The sequence below is a fragment of the Pituophis catenifer genome, unplaced genomic scaffold (assembly GCF_029215685.1).
Source record: "Pituophis catenifer annectens isolate HBS135680 unplaced genomic scaffold, rPitCat1.0.hap2 SCAF_1, whole genome shotgun sequence".
Classification (NCBI taxonomy): Eukaryota; Metazoa; Chordata; class Lepidosauria; order Squamata; family Colubridae; genus Pituophis; species Pituophis catenifer.
In genome coordinates, this window is record NW_027256881.1 from 20,090,092 (window position 1) to 20,108,954 (window position 18,863).

General features: G+C 41.8%; 1 protein-coding gene across 1 annotated transcript in view; it reads left to right on the plus strand.

Moving 5' to 3' along the window:
• The window catches only part of ELN (elastin), a 51,888-nt gene that overhangs the window by 31,762 nt on the left and 1,263 nt on the right, over window positions 1-18,863 (plus strand). The window contains exons 19-29 of the mRNA XM_070931972.1: window positions 2,353-2,610; window positions 3,832-3,885; window positions 6,051-6,305; window positions 8,221-8,271; window positions 9,201-9,377; window positions 10,167-10,214; window positions 11,076-11,114; window positions 12,842-12,922; window positions 16,655-16,693; window positions 17,370-17,393; window positions 17,495-17,542. Coding sequence (XP_070788073.1) covers window positions 2,353-2,610; window positions 3,832-3,885; window positions 6,051-6,305; window positions 8,221-8,271; window positions 9,201-9,377; window positions 10,167-10,214; window positions 11,076-11,114; window positions 12,842-12,922; window positions 16,655-16,693; window positions 17,370-17,393; window positions 17,495-17,542 — 1,074 coding nt within the window. The remainder of the gene's footprint in view (window positions 1-2,352; window positions 2,611-3,831; window positions 3,886-6,050; window positions 6,306-8,220; window positions 8,272-9,200; window positions 9,378-10,166; window positions 10,215-11,075; window positions 11,115-12,841; window positions 12,923-16,654; window positions 16,694-17,369; window positions 17,394-17,494; window positions 17,543-18,863) is intronic.

Below are 18,863 nucleotides of genomic sequence, written 5' to 3' on the forward strand. Positions count from 1 at the left end.
TCAGACACCCCTCTGGATCAAATCATAATAAAAAAAATATACGAATGTGCAGAGATGGACAGATTATCTATGGAAATGAAGGAAAGGGAGGGCACCGAGTACTATTTAATATGGAATAAATAGTTTTCCTGGCTGGAGAGTAAACATAAAACTTAAGGGATGTTTTTGTTATGAGATCGAATTGTAAATAGAAATCAAGATAATTTAAATAAAGACGTAAGTTTAAGAGAGAGATATTTAGAAGTAGAATTTGTGTAAAGTGGTTAAATAGGTTAGAGGTACCGATGCAGAAAAGTTGTTATTAGTATTGAAATCTTGATACGTTTGTTTTTGTTGTTTATATTTCTTCTTTTGTGTGTCTTTTTTTCTTGCTTTTTTGTGTATTATGTTTCTTTTTGTACTGTGTATTTTAATCTTTGGAAATTAAATAAATATTATTTTTTTTAAAAAAAGAAATCCAGGTTATTGCATTTACCTTCTACCCACTAAAACAATCCTTCAAGCATAACCAAAAAGATTTATCGCTCAAATCTCCCTCTCAGTTTATCACTGCCCTTATTGCTTTTTTGTTTGTAAACCAAAATTTATCATCCTTGTAGATTAATGTTTTTCAAACTTGGCAACTTTTAAGATGTGTAAACTTGAACTCCCAGAAATCTCCAGCCAGCACACTGTGGCTGGGGAATTCTGGGAGTTGAAATCCACACATTTTACAGTTGCTGAGTTTGAAAACCACAGAAGGATCTTGCCTTCTGATTATTTCTCATTCAGTATTTCTCATTTATACTGAATCAAATTTGTCAGACACAACAAAACCAAACTCAGCATCTTTGTGGGGATAATACAAGATTCTGCTGGATTGCTGAATTGCACTCTGCTCCCACAGCAATAGGAATTGGGTGGAGGGGTAGGGTGGGGCACTTCATTGATGTTTTTCAATTCTTGAACATTCCATTCTTTTTTTTTTTATTTGATTTATATGCCGCCCTTCTCCGGAGACTCAGGGCTAGCCTTCATACTTTTGTATATTTTATACAAAGTCAGCTTATTGCCCCCACAATCTGGGTCCTCATTTTACCTACCTTAGAAAGGATGGAAGGCTGAGTCAACCTTGAGCCTGGTGAGATTTGAACTTGCAGTAATTGCAGGCAGCTGGTGTTAATAACAGTGTTTTAGTCTGCTGAGCCACCAGGCTCCTTTCTCTCTTTAGAGGTAGAGGTAGAGGTAATTTGCAAATGAATAGAATAGAATAGAATAGAATAGAATAGAATAGAATAGAATAGAATAGAATAGAATAGAATAGAATAGAATAGAATAGAATAGTGGAAGGGACCTTGGAGATCTTCTAGTCCAGCCCCCTGCTCAAGCAGGAGAACCTATACTATTTCAGATAAGTGGCTATCTAGTCTCTTCTTAAAAACCTCCAGTGATGATGTGCCCATAACTTTTGAAGGCAAGCTATTACACTGGTTAATTGTCCTCACTGTTAGGAAGTTTCTCCTTAATTCTAGCTTGCATCTCTCTTTGGTTAGTTTCCAGCCATTGTTTCTTGTCCTGCCCTCTGGTGCTTTGTAGAATAATTTGACACCCTCTTCTTTGTGGCAGCCCCACAAATACTGGAATACTGCTATTATGTCACCCCTAATTTTTCTTTTCTTTAGACTAGCCAGACCCAAAACCTGCAACCGTTTTTCATATATTTTAGTCTCCAAGTCTTGGATCATCTTAGTTGCTCTTCTCTGAACTTTTTCCAAGGTCTCAACATCTTTTTTGTAGTATGGCGACCAAGACTGGTTGCAGTATTCCAGGTGTGGTCTTACTAGGTTTTTATAAAGTGGTACTAATACTTCACATGATCTTGATTCTGTGCCTTTGTTTATACAAGCCAGGATTGTATTAGCTTTTTTGGCTGCTGCTGCACACTGCTGGCTCATATTTAAATGATTGTCCACTAGGACTCTAAGATCCCTCTCATAGTTACTGTTTTTAAATCAGGATTTGCCTAATCTGTACTTATACCTTTGATTTTTCCTGCCTAAATGTTAATCTTTGCTTTTCTCCACATTAAAATTCATTTTGTTGGATAGGGCCCATTGTTGAAGTTTGTCAAAATCGTTTTGGATCCTGAGCTCGTCTTCTGGGGTGTTGGCTATTCCTGCAGTTTAGTGTCATCTGCAAATTATCAAATTTATTTATCAAATAGAAGAGTTCCCCTTCTATTTCCTCATCTAAGTCATTTATGGGGGGCGCGATAAACTTAATACCTCATCCTAATCCAACAAATATTACTAAAGAAGATAAAAAAATTGGTCCATATAATCAGACTATTTGTTTCAATATTTTTTTCCTCAGGAACTGGAGTAGTACCTGGTGGAGTTAGGCCTGGTGGAGTTGTGCCTGGTGGAGTTGTACCTGGCGGAGTTGTGCCTGGCGGAGTTGTGCCTGGTGGACTTGTGCCCGGAGGAGTTGTGCCCGGTGGAGTTGTGCCCGGCGGAGTTGTGCCCGGCGGAGTTGTGCCCGGCGGAGTTGTGCCTGGTGGACTTGTGCCAGGTGGAGTTGTACCTGGTGGAGTTGTGCCTGGCGGACTGGGACCTGGTGGAACGGGACTAGGTAAGTTCTTATGTATGTAGGAAATGTAAAAGCACAGCATTACTGCCAATGGCATTTTTATGCTGCCCATCTTGCCAAGAGCCAATTCTAGGTGGCTTACAACCAAGCACAACCAACCATTTTGTGTCAGCTAAATGGGTGTTTAGCAGTTTAACTCAACTGTGAGGAACATTCTGTATATTTAGGTCATTCAGTCCAGAGATCTTTAGTGAAACAGTGAGACTTGATGGGAATTTGGAAGTATGCCTTCTCTGTCATGATGCCTGTTTTATGGAACCCCCTTCCCCAGAGATACAGGCCTTGTTGTCTTCAGGAAAGCAGTGAAGACCTGGCTTTTCCCCTAGGCTTTGAAGCTACGATCCAATGGACCTAGCATGGGGTGGTGGATTTATGGATGCAGGTTTGATCATATCAACATTTAGGTTAAATTGGAGGTAGGGGTTGTCTTGGAATTGCATTGTGTCCTGTTTGCCCCCCAGAATTCCTTCTGGCAGATGAGCAGCTATGTAAGTTTGTTTCGATAAACGAATTAAATAAATAAATCCTTGCTCAGTGCAACAATTCAAATTAAAACATCTCTTAAAAGATGGCCATCCAGTTTCTGGATGAATATATCCAGGGAAGGGACGCCTACCAGCATTTCACACTTCAGCTGATCTTACCCTTAGGAAGTTTTTCCAACATTCAATTGGAAACTGCCTTCCTTTAACTTACTGTAAATTCATTATTCCGTGTCCCTGCAGTCTGTAATGATAAAAGAACAAGTTTTACCAATTTTCTTCTCTGTGGTCGCTTTTTAGATATTTGAAGCATGGTATCATATTTCTCTCCAGGCTCTTTTTCTCCAGGCTTAAACATGTCTAACAACTTCAATCTCTCTTTGTTTCAGGTTATTATCTTAGTTGACCTTTTCTGAAAGTATTCTGAATCCTCTGATTCCTTAAAATTTGGTGCCTACAATTGGTACAATACTTCAGCTGAGTATTATTCCCACATATTGGACACTGTACTTTTACTAATGAAGGCTAAAATTGTTTGGCTTTTTGGCAGCCATGCCACCCTGCTGACTCATATTCAGTTTAGCAGTCATGGTTTCATGGTTATTTAGCTGAAGTTAGGCTACCATTGGGGTGACTCCCAACCCTGCCATGAATTGGGGAACTATGCAAAATAGGTGTTGATGATCCAAAGACCTCATCTATATTTTTCTTGTATTTGCAGTTCCAGGAAGTTCTGCGGCCGCTCTAAAAGCAGCTGCCAAGGCAGCAAAATATGGTAAGGTCGCTTCCATCCAGCATAGGCAACAATTTAGACCAGCATTGTAAATATAGGCAACTAACAGTTTCTACTAGGTCTTTGCAGTATTTCGATTTGAAGGCAACAAGATATTTTGGGAAGTACAGCAGCATGTTTGTAGCACTTGTCTGCATCTCCTTAAATCAAATATGTCTTTCCTTAGGGTCCTGCTGAAGCTAAAGAGGGCATCACCCAAACTTTGCAGAGTTGCAGGCAGATAGCAATAGCCATAGCACTTAGATTTATATACCGCTTTACCAGCCCTCTCTAAGCGGTTTACAGAGTCAGCCTATTACCCCCAACAATCTGGATCCTCATTTTACCCACCTCAGAAGGATGGAAGGCTGAGTCAACCTTGAGCCTAGTGAGATTTGAACTGCCAAATTTCAGTCAACCAGCAGTCAGCAGAGAAGTAGCCTGCAGTACTACACTCTAACCACTGCACCACCATGGCGCATTATGCTACATGCGTGCTCCCAAAAGTCCCTTTTTTACTTTTATATTCAGATTCTGCACAGTATTAGTAAACAGCAAATGAAGCACTATACACAAGGAGAAATGAAAGAGTCCATTTTTCTGGGCCTTGGTCCATTTCTCACTTAAGCAGAAAATCTGTTCACCGAGTTAGAAGTACTGGGGTTAAGGAACCATTCAAGTCTGTGCTCTAAGGTTTCATGGACCGGCATTGGGCCGTGGCATGCCAGAAACTGGGCCGCACAAACAAGCAAAGCCCCATCCATGGGATGCAGGCAGCATGCAGAAACCATACCCCCTCCTGTCTGCGGAAAAACCTCTCCCCATGGAACGGGTCCCTGGTGCTCCAAAGTTTGGGGGCTGGTGCTCTAAGGAGACTGTGTCATTTGGAGAGAACATAGCATCTGAAGAGCATCCCAGATCCCTCTCTCATCTCCTGTTATACACATGGTATGAATGTCAGTTTATGGGGGGGGGGGATCAGGATGAAACTGGTAGCACATTTTCTGAATAGGTTTATTAACATGCATAGCCTGTTTTGTGAATGGCAGTGCACTTTATCAGAAGCAAAGAGCCTCTGATGCAGCTCACAAAAGTTTGTACCTGCTAATAAACTGTGTGAGTCAGAAAAGGTGCTACAGATTTTTTTTTGTCTCTCACCATTCATGGCTTTGGTTCTCTTTAATCATCATTTAATAATTGATTATTGGTGGCTCAGCATATCATGCAGAACCACAGGCTTTAAAAATTGTGTGTGTGTGTGTGTGTATGTGTGTGTGTGTGTGTGTGTGTGTGTATGCAGCCATAGAAGTGCAGCTACATCCAGCAGACCTTTCTCAAAAGTTGGGTATTTACCATGGCTCAAAAGCAGGATGATGAAAACAATGAATAAGCTGATGCTTATTATTATTATTTTATGTTAATATGTTATGTTAAGATTTTTATCCCCCTTTCTTTCAATTGCTCAAGGAAGCTACATGGGGAACTCCCTTTATTTTATTGCCATAATAACAACCCCGAAGAGGGTTAGTCTTAAGTCACTGGAGCAAAATCACCCATGGCTGTTGGTGGACTTGAACCTGGATCTCCCCATTCCTAGCCCAAAACCTTTATTACTCCACCTGCTTTCTTCTGCTATAAATGAAAAGCTTTACGCCTACACCGTAGAATGTCCAGGAATACAGTACAAGTGGTTTAAGTGGCAGGTAATAGGTTTATATATGTAAGGATCATAAGCATTGTTTGGGGTGTAGTTGACGTGCCCAACCTTTGATCTGGCTTTCCTTTGCAGCTGGAGAAATTGCATAAGATGGTATGATAGCAGAAGGGCAAAACACTTCCCCACCTACTCCAATACACAGACCTGTAATTTGCCTGTGAAAATATCACTGTATCATTTAGCAGCAGGGTTCTAAGGGGGGAACAAACAACTGCAGAAAAATGCTGTATCGTTGAGCAGCCTCATTTTGCAAAGAAAAACAACAACATTGTAATAAGAATGCAAGTAGCAGGCATGGTGAAAAACGTTGGCGGTATTAGGAGAAAATACAAAGCACACAGGTTTCATGTTTTGAACTGAGTATCAAAGTACCATCCTTTGAGAACTTCAACTCTTACACAACAGAACAGAAAACTGTTTCTTTCTTACAACGTTTGCTTTGCCCCAGCAGCAGCTGGTGGAGGTAGAGGACTTGTGCCTGGAGGAGGGGTTGGCGGCCTAGTCCCTGGCGCTGGTGGTGTTGGCGGCCTTGTTCCTGGCGCTGGTGGCGTTGGCCTGGTTCCTGGTGCCGGTGGCGTTGGAGGCCTAGTACCTGGTGCTGGTGGTGTTGGAGGTCTGGTTCCTGGTGCTGGTGGTGTTGGTGGCTTGGTCCCTGGTGCTGGTGGTGGACTTGTGCCTGGCATTGGAGGAATCCCAGGAGCTGGAGGTAAGTAATGCTATATGCCAACACTTATTACCAGCTATACTTATTTTATTATTCCCAGACAAATTAGTATTTCTCTGGGAACACAACAGAATTTCTATCAGTTCAGAATACAAGGCAACTAAGCTAAATTACTGAAATGCCCTTACAAATTTAATTAACAATGCTAAGGAACAAAACAACAAGCTCCCCAGCAGCACAAATGCTTCCGGCAAGAGCAAACATTTACCTACCCTCCTCAATGGTAGTAGGAGCCTTCCAAGAGCAGAGAGTTCCACAACTGAGGCACCCCCTCCAGGGCGGTTTCGATTTTCCCGTTCAGAAAGGCTGAAATGCAAATCCTATTCAGGTTTTTGGCAAGCTGTATTGCAAGTCAAAGCAGTGTTATTCTGTACTACCTTTTGATTTTTCAAATACTGCTGCAGGAAATCCAGGAAAGGGAGGGATTGTTTATAGCAGTCCATCTCAGCAATTTTAAAATGTATGGGCTTCAACTCCCAGAAGTTCCCAGACAGCAAGCTACAGAAGTTTGAAGTCTGCATCTCTTAAGAGTTGCGGAAAATTAGAAACACTGGTTTAGAGAAAAAAAACCGGGGATCCATCAGTGAAAACCGTGACCAAAAGAAATATAGCTCGTATACAGGGGTGGGCTGTTGGGGTTCGCAGGGGTTCGGGAGAACCTCTAGCTAAGATTCTGTGCAGTTCAGTGAACCCCCAAATCCCACACCTGGCTGGCCCTGGGCCCCACTGCCTTGCCCCTCCCAGGAGTCCCCAAACGGCCCGTTTTGGATGCAGGTAAGTGCAGGGTGCACGTGGAGGCTCGGGGAGGGCAAAAAACGGACCTACCAGAAGAGGGCCTCCAGAGCCTGGGGAGGCTGTTTTTGCCCTCCTGGAGGCTCGAGAAAAGCCTCCAGAGCCTGGGGAGGGCAAAAACACCCTCCCCCCCACACCATGGTGCAGGAGGCCAACTAGGCCATGCCCACCCAGCAACCTTGCTAAAACTTTTGAAGCCCACCCCTGCTCATATACCGTTTTCAACCTTTTTCAGTATTGTTATTAAACACATGCTCAGTGGTGTTTCAAAGACTGGTAGATAGATCTGCCTGTCAAATCCAAAACCAAACCAAAACCAAATGAACTCCAAAGCAAAACAAAGCAAAATCAAACCAAACAAAATCACGACAAAACAAAACAAAAGAGCCCTGGTGGCGCAGCAGACTAAAGCCCTGTTATTAACATCAGCTGCCTGCAATTACTGCAAGTTCAAATCTCACCATGCTCAAGGTCGACCTTTCTAAGGTAGGTAAAATGAGGACCCAGATTGTGGGGGCAATAAACTGACTTTGTATAAATATACAAAAGTATGAAGGCTATTGCTCAACGCATTGTAAGCCGCCCTGAGTCTCCGGAGAAGGGCGGCATATAAATTAAAGTTAAAAAAAAAACAAAACAAGACAAAAACATAGTTACCAGTCCGTTTAAAGTGGGACAGAGTTATAGTGCCGATTCTTCTGTTGACTGTGTTTTTACATAGCCATGCTTCCTGCTGTTTTTACTACTTGGGAGGAAAAGTATATTGTTTTGCCTGCCCTAAAGACATTGTGCATGTTCCATAAGTTGCTTCCAGATGCTGCCTTCTGCAGCTTTCCCCTGCCACCTTTGACTGATTGTGTGCCATCAGGTTGGTGTCAACTGTTAGCAACCACACAGATGTGGTTCTTCCAGATCTTCCACAGTTCTCTCATCACCACTGTAAATGAGTCCATCCACCTGGCTACTGGCAGTGGAGAATTTTGGGAGTCGAAGTCCACACATCTTAAAATTGCCAAGTTGAGAAACGCTGTTTTAATGAGATATTAGAGATCTGAACTTTGCTCCCATTCTGACTGCTTAATTCTTTTGTTCTTCTTTCGCCTAGGACCTGGTGCAGCTGTAGCAGCGAAAGTAGCTGCTAAAGCAGCCAAATATGGTGAGTTTGGTTTGCATCTATCTAAGGTAGCTTTTCTTGGGATATATAATTTTCTCTCTTTGTAGCCCGCTTAACAAAAGGCTCTGCGCTTTTTCAGGATAAATGCCAAATTACCAAGATCAGTTATGGGTTCCTCTATTCCACAATGCCATTTTTGAGTTGGGCAAGGGCAGAAATTGGGAATTTATTTTGATACCCTATATAGGGAAGTGCATACCTTAAGGCTAATATATGGCTGCATGTGACTTCCAAAAGTTTTGAATGGAGTTCCCGGAATCACCTAAAATTTGCAACTGAATTTTTGGAAATGATTGGCAGGGAATATTATTAATTGTAATGGTAATTAATTTGTCATCTTATTGAAATTAAATGTAAATTTAATTTAATTTTTGCATGGAGTCACTCTTTTGTATATCTTGCCCTTGAATATTTTAGAGTTGGGGTAGCTGTATCACATGACTCAGAAAGCTTCTCATTGGTCACTATTTCATTGGCGGGGGAAGAGGTGGGAAAATCTGATTTTCACAAACACCAAACCCACTGATAATGACTGTGTCAAGTGACAACCTGCCTGAGTCAGAATAAGATGAGGCAAAGAAAACTTTCGGAAAATGATTGCATAAAAAGCACAGCTTTTTAACACAGTATCCATGTATGAATCAGTTACACAGAGGGACAAGGCAGAAAGAAATTAAAAGCAAGAGCAAAGGAGATATGCTGCCATTTAGGATTTTTTTAAAAAATTCTCCTTATTAAGCTGGGATTTAATAGGAGTAAAACACCTATATGAAACCATCTAAACCTAACAGTGGAGGTGAAAGGACAGAATGGGAAACATTTGATCTTGTCTTTTTTCTTTTCTTCTTATTTAACACTGCCTGCACCTCAATTAAAAAAAAAAATCAAACTCATTATATGTGGTACAATAGGCCTTCGTCCTGGAGGTGGTGTCCTTCCTGGAGGTGGTGTCCTTCCTGGAGGTGGTGTCCTTCCTGGAGGTGGTGTCCTTCCTGGAGGTGGCGTCATCCCTGGAGGTGGTGTAGTGCCTGGAGGTGGCGTCATACCCGGAGCTGGCCGTATACCTGGGGGCAGACTTCCTGGTGCAGGTCTGTGCTTCATTGAGTACACATTGTCCTCAACTTATAGCAATAGCATTTTGACTTATATACCACTTTATGGTGCTTTACCATCCTCTCTAAGAGGTTTAGAGAGTCAGCATATTGCCCCCAACAATCTGGGTCCCCATTTTACCAACCCCGAAAGGATGGAAGCCCGAGTCAACCTTGAGCTGGTCAGAATCAAACTGCTGGCAGTCGGCAGAATTAGCCTGCAATATTGCATTCTAACCACTGCGCCACCATGGGTCTGACCACAATTGGGATTGAAATTTCAGTGACTAAGTGATGCAGTTATTACTGTATCATCATGTGACCAAACCTAAATTTATGACCATTTTTACCATTGTTGTTAAGTGAATGACAAGGTCATTAAGCAAATGACAAGGTTTTTAAGCAAATCTGGCTTCCCCAATTGACTTTGCTTGTCAGAAACTGGTTGAAAAGTTCACAACAGGATCATGTGATTGCAAGACACTTGCAACCATCATAAATTAGAGTCAGTTGCCACACACCCAAGTTGTAATTATGTGAATGCACGGCTAGTGGGAAAGTCATAAGTTTGAGAATGGGTTGTAAGTCTCTTTCCTAGACAGTTGCAACTTTGAATCGTTGTTAAAAAATGGTCGTAAATCAAGGACTACCTGTAATCCTCAAATTTTCCTGAGACAGGAGTAATTTCCTAGAGAATCAGCCCTCCTCACAATTTCTCATTTTGACAGGCAAAAATCATCTCTGGCAATGAGTTTCTGATGAGAATTATTTCCTCTTCTCTCACAGGCATTCCCTTAATTGGAGGACAAGGAGGAGTCAAACCACCTAAATACGGTATATCTGCGGAATGAAAAAAATGCTTGTAATTCATTATGTTAACTCCTCAAAATAGGTATAGACCAATATGTCTATGAAAGGAAGAGAAAGTGAAAGAGAGAGAATGAGAGGGGGAGAGAGAGAGTGCAAAAGAAAAAAAAAATCAGCTCAGAATGGGAGAAACAACCATTTGGAAGTGAGTGGCACATTTAACTTTGTTTGAGAAGGCCAAGGAGCACAATGGGTGGAAAGCATAAGGCAAAATAAATGATTTTTTGCTGTTACTCAGAACTAGATTAAAGTCACTTTTGGTTTAGGCAATTTCTGCATACCTTAACTGCAGAGGGCTGATCCAAAATGGCATTTCTTATTCACCAACATATTCACCTGAAGATATTCTAGCAGGAGGCTCTCCTGATCAGGCCCCACTGAAACAAATGGAAGCCACACCAGGGACCCCCTTCTGTTATTGCACAGCTCTTTTTTTCTCTTACGTATCTGGAGGCAATTCTCATGACCCAAAAGGCCAGAGGCTTTGCCTTCCCAAATGGTTGCTCTCCAATTTCTTGTACTGGCTCAGAACAACCATTAGGGCAGATTTTCTCATCTTGGCAACTTTTAAGCTGTATGGACTTCCACTCCCAGAATTCCCTAGCCAAGGCTCCCAGAGAATTCTGGGAGTTGAAGTCCACACAGCTTAAAGTTGCCAAGGTTAAGAAAAACTGCATTAGGGAAAGCAAGCTCTGGACAAAACATCTCCTTGAAGGAAAAAAGACCCGGGAAAGTGTGATGCAGCTGCCATCTGGGAAGCCTCCAGCCTGCAAGAGAGAAAAGAATTGCCATGGTTTCACCATTGAGACTTGCTCCTATCTTTGACAGGTGTCCCAGGTACTGGATTGGGTGGAACTGGCGTGGCAGGTAAGATAGTCCAGAATATGGAACTGCTGGAGTTGACCTTAGGGCTGAGTCTTTAGCTTATAGGGGCTGGGCCTGGATTCTTCCTAACCCTGTTTCTTTTCCTCACACTCCAAAATATGCAGAGTTGTCTTGATATGTGAAAAAGATGCAACACAGTGATGTTTGGCAGGGTGTGATGAATGAAAGCAGTTAGGCTCTGTCATGTAACACACAGGTTCTGTTGCTATAAACTTGAAGAATGTTTTCAAGGCCCAGCTGAGCTGTCAGCCAGCTAATCTTCATGGCCCAGTGTTATTCCCCAAACCACATCAAACTCTGTCCTGGAAGTCTGCTCCTTAATTGGAGGAACAGATTCCCAGAGTAGAGGCAGGGCCAAATGTCCTGCTTTGGTTCTCAAAAGGTCACCTTGAGTATTGATCACCTCCCTGACCTTGACTTCATCATCTCCCATTGTGATTTCCAACATTGCTGTTTTGTACCATTAAGTTACCTGTTCTTTCTTAGACTGCCCTGTAGCTCTTCTCAGATCACTTAGAATGGATTGCCAAATGGATCCCATAGTCCTTTTAGAACAGTTGGCCCAGTACTCTGCTATCTAAATTAGGATTAGCCAAGGCCAAAAGAGACTTCTCTCAAAACATGTTTGTACTGCAGACTGGTTTTTAGGATGTTCAAAACTAGCAACAATTGGGTAGGGCACATTCAGGATTTTTATAAGGCTTTGATAATTATCATTTCATACCATTAGCTTCTAATGTTAGAATAGAATAACAGAGTTGGAAGGGACCTTGGAGGTCTTCTAGTCCAACCCCCTGCTTAGGCAGGAAACCCTACACCACTTCAGACAAGTGGTTATCCAACATCTTCTTAAAAACTTCCAGTGTTAGAGCATTCACAACTTCTGGAGGCAAGTTATACCAACCTACGACCACAATTGAGCCTAAAATTTCTGCTGTTAAGTGAGACATTTGTTAAGTGAGCTTTACCTTGTTTTACAACCTTTCTTGCTGCAGTTAATAAGTTTCTTGCCCTGTTGATAAGTTAATAACCCGGTTGTTAAGAGAATTTGGCTTCCTCATTGACTTTGCTTCCCAGAAAGTCACAAAAGATGACCTTGGGACACAGCAACGGTCATAAGTATGAACCAGTTGCCAGGCATCTGAATTTTGATCACATGACCATGGGGATGCCGCAAAGGTCATAAGTATGAAAAATGGTCATAGGTCACTTTTTTCAGTGCCGTTGTAACTTTGAACGGTCACCAATGAACTGTTGTAAGTTGAGGACTACCTGTACTGACCTCAGAAAGCCTAACCTGGAACTCTGATATTTTGGACTACAACATTCCCATGTCTTTGCCATTGGCTCTGCTGGAAGAGATACATGGGAATTTAAATCCAAATCATCTGAAGGGTCAGGAAAATTTCTGCCTTTTATAATATTAGTACTGTAGCCTCCAGCGGGCTTCTTCAACTCATATTAATACTAAACAATTTAGTATCAGTTCTGGATTAATTCACCAAGATTTAAACTGAATGTTTGGCAATTCTTACTGTAGCTTAAATTCACCAACCACTTTTACAGACAAAAAATAGCATTAATTCTCTTCAAGATCCTCCCTTGTTAGATTCAAGAGCAATCAGGCCAAAAGACAAATATTCCATATTGCATTTCAACTAGATATATGGTTTGTTTCTGATGGAGATTTTCTTTGAAAAAAAAAACAGGCGTTGGAGGAGGATACGGAGTCCCTGGACTGGGAGGAACCGGTTTCGGAGCTGGTGCCGGAGCTGGAGGTCTGATCCCCGGTGGGCAAAGATGCTTCCGATGGGGTGCAGGGGGAGGGCAATTCAGGGTGGGAATTATGTCCACATCTGTGTCATCCTGAAACTCAGTCGCAACTTTTCAAAACTGGAAATGTAAGAATGCACCTGTTAAACTCAGTCCACCATTTTTTAAAAAAGAACAAATAGGGATTTGTTGTAGAAACACTCTAGATCAGGGGTCTCCAACCTTAGCAACTTTAAGACTTGCGGACTTCAACTCCCAGAATTCCTCAGCCAGCTGGCTGAGGAATTCTGGGAGTTGAAGTCCGCAAGTCTTAAAGTTGCTAAGGTTGGAGACCCCTGATCTAGATCAGTGTTTCTTAACCTTGACCATTTTAAGATGCGTGGGCTTCAACTCCCAGAATTTCCCAGTTAGCATGCCCTATATTTTAAACACTACTATCAATTTTATGGTCATGGTAAGCCAGTGGTGAAATCCAAATTTTTTTACTACCGGTTCTGTGGGCGTGGCTTGGTGGGTGTGGTGTGGCTTGGTGGGCGTGTTGAGGAAGGGTACTGCAAAATCTCCATTCCCACCCCACTCTGGGGCCAGCCAGAGGTGGTATTTGCTGGTTCTCCGAACTGCTCAAAATTTCCACTGCCGGTTCTCCAGAACCTGTCAGAACCTGCTGGATTTCATCCTTGTTGTAAGCTTAGATCTATCCTTGACTGGTTATAAACTTTGCTCCTTGTAATGCAAAATAGAAGAATATTATGTCGGGATGTAGGAAGAAAATCTGAGTGACCACAATGGGCTATAATTATAATTCCCCTTCAAAATACCTTAACTCTAATGCACCTATTCAAACAATTCAAAGCTTTTTTTTTAAAGAAGTCCAGTTCTTCATGATTATATCCATGCAGTTTTCTTAGCAGTGTAGCAAAATGGCTTTGCCCCTGCTGTCTCTAAGGCTGCTTTAAAAAAAAAAATCCAGTCTAGTGAATAACTTGGTATTAACAAGTAATGGCCATCCATGTACTAACCAGCTTCCAAGATCAGTCAAATCAGAATTGCTTTACAACCAGCTAAAATAATTAGAACAATCCTATTAAGGAAATGAGGAAGGTATCTTTCTCCCTATCACCTTTCAGCCTTATTACACTCATAGGTAGAGCTCACCTCTGCTTCCAGCCTCAAGTGACAATATCTTTATTTATTTAACACATTTCTATGACGCTACAATCCTAGGAGATTTTTGGCAGCTTAAATAGAACACATTCAGATTACAGACATCTGGGATAGAATAAAACAACTACAAACACAATAAAACTAAATACCAGAATAACAGAGTTGGAAGGGATCTTGGAGGTCTTGTAGTCCAACCCCCTGCTCAAGCAGGAGACCCTATACCATTCATGACAAGAATTTGTCCAGTCTCTTCTTAAAAGCCTCCAGTGATGGAGCCCTCACAACTTCTGGAGGCAAGTTGTTCCACTGATTAATTGTTCTAACTGTCAGGAAATTTCTCCTTAGTTCTAGGACATTCTCTCCTTGATTAGTTTCTGTCCATTGCTTCTTGTTCTGCCTTCAGGTGCTTTGGAGAATAGGCTGACCCCCACCCCACCCCACCCTCTTCTTTGTGGCAGCCCCTGAGACACTGGATCACTGTTATCATATTCCCCCAGTCCTACTTTTCATTAAAGTGTTTTTCATATGTTTTAGCCTCCAAATAGCATAAACAGAAATAAAGATGGCAAAATTTAGACCAAGGGAAAGTTTTCTGAAACAATTCAGTTTTTAAAAGTTTCCAAAAGACCAATAAAGATAGAGCCAATGGGACTGCCACAAAGAAGCAGCACTGCCTTGCCCCTCCTTCTCTCGCCCCCTCTCCCTCCCTCCCTCCGCCCTCCCACTCTCTCCTCTATCTCTCTTTCCCTCTCCTCTCCTCTCCTCTCCTCTCCTCTCCCCTCACATACACATACACACACAGACAGAGAATCTCCTGAAAATCTGAGATTTACAGCAGTTTCTCCCTGGCAGATCTGATTGGCTGGGTCAATTCTGATGGGAGAAGGGGGTCCTTGAGATACCCAGGCACTAAGCCGTAAGGGCCTTTATACAGTAAGTCAGCATTTTAAATTGGACCTGGAAACCAACTGGCAATCAATGCAGGGTCAGCAAAACCAGTGTAATTTGTTCCCACTACTGAGAGTCTAAAAGGATTTGGGCAACTGCATTTTGGACCAGTTGTAGTTTCTGAAGATTCTGCAAGAACAGCCCCAAGTAAAATACCTTATGGTAGTTAAACCAAGTGGCCATAAGGGGAATGATTCTCTTTTCTCTCATTTTGTTGCACAAGATTGCAGTATCCAGGGGTTGGTGTAAACTCCCAAACCAGATAATAAGAAAATAGGATTTCTACTAACGGGGGAGGAAGCAAGGGGGACAGAAGGGAAAGGAGGCTCAGAGTTCAAGTGACTCCCAAATCTCCAAACAATGGATCCTCATAAAGGATTTTTTTTTTCTCATAGAAGTTGTCGATGTTCAAAGTTCACAAAAGAAGTGAAATTTTGCAAGAATAACTCATTCCTATTTATCCTCAACCTGCACTTTTATAACTGGATAAATCATTCCACCATCCATGGGTAGTTGGAAACGTACTTATTTAAGTCAGCATTTCTCAACCTTAGCCACTTTAAGATGGGTGGATTTCAACTCCCAGGATCCCCTAGCAACATACTTTAAGGTGGGTGGACTTCAGTTCCCAGAATTCCCCAGCCAGGAAGGAATTCTGGGAGTTAAAGTCCACTCATTTTAAAGAATGGTGGCTGGAGAATTCTGGCAGCTGAAGCCCACCCATCTTAAAGATTACTGGCTGAGGGAATTCTGGGAGTGGAAATCAACCTATCTTAAAATTGCCACAGTTGAGAAACATTGATTAAAGTTATATTATGAGATTGCCCTTCTAAAAAACTACTTTTATTTTTTCTGTGGGTTCCAGCGCTGGTATTCTAATTGCTGTTGAGTCAATAAAGAAAAAGACCATTCTTTCCTAGGATTGAACAATGTCTTACCTTTCTCCCAACTCTCAGCTATGGCGATAAAAAGATGGAGCATCTTCAGAGACCCTCCAAATTCTTCCATCTTCCCACATTTGTTCCAACACAGTGGATTATTTTATGTATTGCTTCCTTAAGGACAAGCAAATTCCTGCATTTCTCTTTCTCTTTTTTCCCTTTTAACTAGAGGGAGAAAAAATATCCAAATTTCTATAAAATAATACGCCAGAGAGCTTGGAACGGAACTCAAGAGTCAATGTTCTACCGAAAGATAACATGTTAAATAGTGGGATCTGAAGCTTTGACAGGCCCACAGCTGCACTTGCGTGAAGTTGAGTGGGCTGAAAAAGTCCACAAAGATGTCAGGAGGCACATTGGCTGGGTTTGCATGTGCTCGTCTATAGCTTATTTTAACCACAATTTATTCAGCTAATCCAAGCTTTTGGAATCCCACTAAACAACTGTAGCATAAACTAACCACATGGAAGGATAAAACCAGCATACAAAGCTGAAACGCAGTTGGCTAGCTTTCAGTACATTGTTTGAACACTGCTTTTGGTACTCTAACCACAAGGGTCCTCTTTACACATGTGCAAAATTATTGGCTGCCTCAGTCCTCCAATACTTCATTTAACTGTGTGAATCAAGTGTCCTCTGTGCTTGTCCCTTTGAAGTCTTTTTATGCTTTCTCCCACCTGTTCCCCTCTATTGCAGCAACTGGCACTGGCTTTGGATTATCTCCTATTTACCCAGGTATGTTGTCGAGGGAAGGCCTCAGGTCCTGGCATACCCAAATGCAGGAAGGGGCTCTGGGCTGAATTATCTTTGTCTGGCCAGAGTAGCAAGCCTGTGTCCTGAGGGCAATGATTATCAAATGATGGCTTTCATCCAGTGTGTGTATTCCCTCAGTAACATTAACTTTTGTTATTAACAGAGCAGTGCCCTTCCAAAATCCTTCCAGGAGTTATTAATAAAGAAAATAGACTGGCCCAGTCGATATAACACTCAAAGCACAATGGCCAGGTTTCTCGTAATTTATTAAACCTGGGTTCATGAAAAAACTGCTGTATTTATCTCATGCTCTCAAACCTGTGGCTAGTTCACCCCACAGAATTGGCTACATTCCCACAATTCACAGGGCCAGAAACTACTTCATTTTTATTGAGTATATGTTGCAGTGTCTCCGATTTTAACTTTGCATGTTGTATGAACCAGCCATTTGCTTTTTTATACCATGGTTCAGCAAATGATGGCTTACTGCAATGCATGGATCCAGCCACTGACAAAGAAGGTGCTTTAGGTGGGCCCATTTTTCTGAGCAGTTCTTAGCGTAGTGGGAAAGGATGTATGTGTGTGTGTGTGTGTGTGTGTGACTAAAAGGGGTAATGGCAATGCTAATAAGATTTTCTCTCTCATTTGGGATTCCCAGGTGGAGGTGTACCTGGCTATGGAGGTAAGAGCAGTACTTTAGGGGGAGGAAAGAGGCAAAGGATAGTCTAGAAGTTAACTAATTAACTAGCCTTGAATGACCCCCCTTTTTTTCTGTATACATAGGTAAACCTCCCAAGCCTTATGGAGTCCTGGGGGCACTTGGCTACAAAAGTAAGTGGCACCATAGCTTGGAAAGATAACTTGATTGAGGTCTACTGCTTCTTATTTCCAAAACTGTCATGCTCAGAGATAGTCTGCCTCCAACAATTTGATCCTGAGTTGAAAGAAGAAGACTAATACTCAACATGCCATAGAATGTCCCCAGAATCTCCCGGTCAGAAACAAAATGTCAGGGAAGCTGATTGGCTGGTCTGATTCTTGTAGGACTGATTTGGTGCTCCTATCCAGTTAGCTGGAGAATTCCTGAGCACCACCTACACCCTGTTCCCAAAACAATAATCGTCATCTGAACCAGTGAAGGCAGTTGTTGGGGATCCTCAGCAGAGGTCCAGGAGTAGCTGGTGGGAGTTTGACCCCGCTTAGTTTCCAAGCCCAAAACAGATTCTACCAGGTACTATTCCATGCCATAAAAGCTGTCTACTATAGGTTTCAATACCAAAATCCGAAGCCAAACTTCCTCTTTGTACCTAAGGGTTGTACTATTCAAATTCCAGAATTATCAGTTAACTAAATCGCCTGGATTTGTACAAATCACACTAACCCACATACACAACAAAGGACATTGATGTTATTAAAGCTGAATGCATGGAGTTCATGGTGCTCTTAGCTTGGCCGGTTGCTTGGTTATGGCACTGATGAAGCTACTTAGTCGGGTAAGGGAAATACTTGCAAAGAATAGAATAGAGTAGAGTAGAGTAGAGTAGAGTAGAGTAGAGTAGAGTAGAGTAGAATAGAATAGAATAGAATAGAATAGAATAGAATAGAATAGAATAGAATAGAATAGAATAGAATAGAATAGAATAGAATAGAATTGAATTCTTTATTGGCCAAGTGTGATTGGACACACAAGGAATTTGTCTTTGGTCCATATGCTCTCAGTATATATAAAAAGAAAAGATACATTCATCAAGAATCTCACCAGGCTCAAGGTTGACTCAGCCTTCCATCCTTCCGAGGTAGGTAAAATGAGGACCCGGTTTGTGGGGGCAATAAGCTGACTTTGTATAAAAAAGAACACCGCTTGGGGGGGGCCAAAAGCCCCACTAAGCAGGTATAGACAAAAGTATGAAAGCTATTGCTTAAAAGCATTGTAAGCCACCCTGAGTCTCCGGAGAAGGGCGGCATATAAATCAAACTAATAAAATAAAGAATCATAAGGTACAACACTTAATGATAGTCATAGGGTACAAATAAGCAGTCAAATCATACAAGGAAACAATATCAAAATAAATAATAAGGATACAAGCAATAAAGTTACAGTTATGCAGTCATAAGTGGGAGGAGATGGGTGATAGGAACAATGAGAAGATTA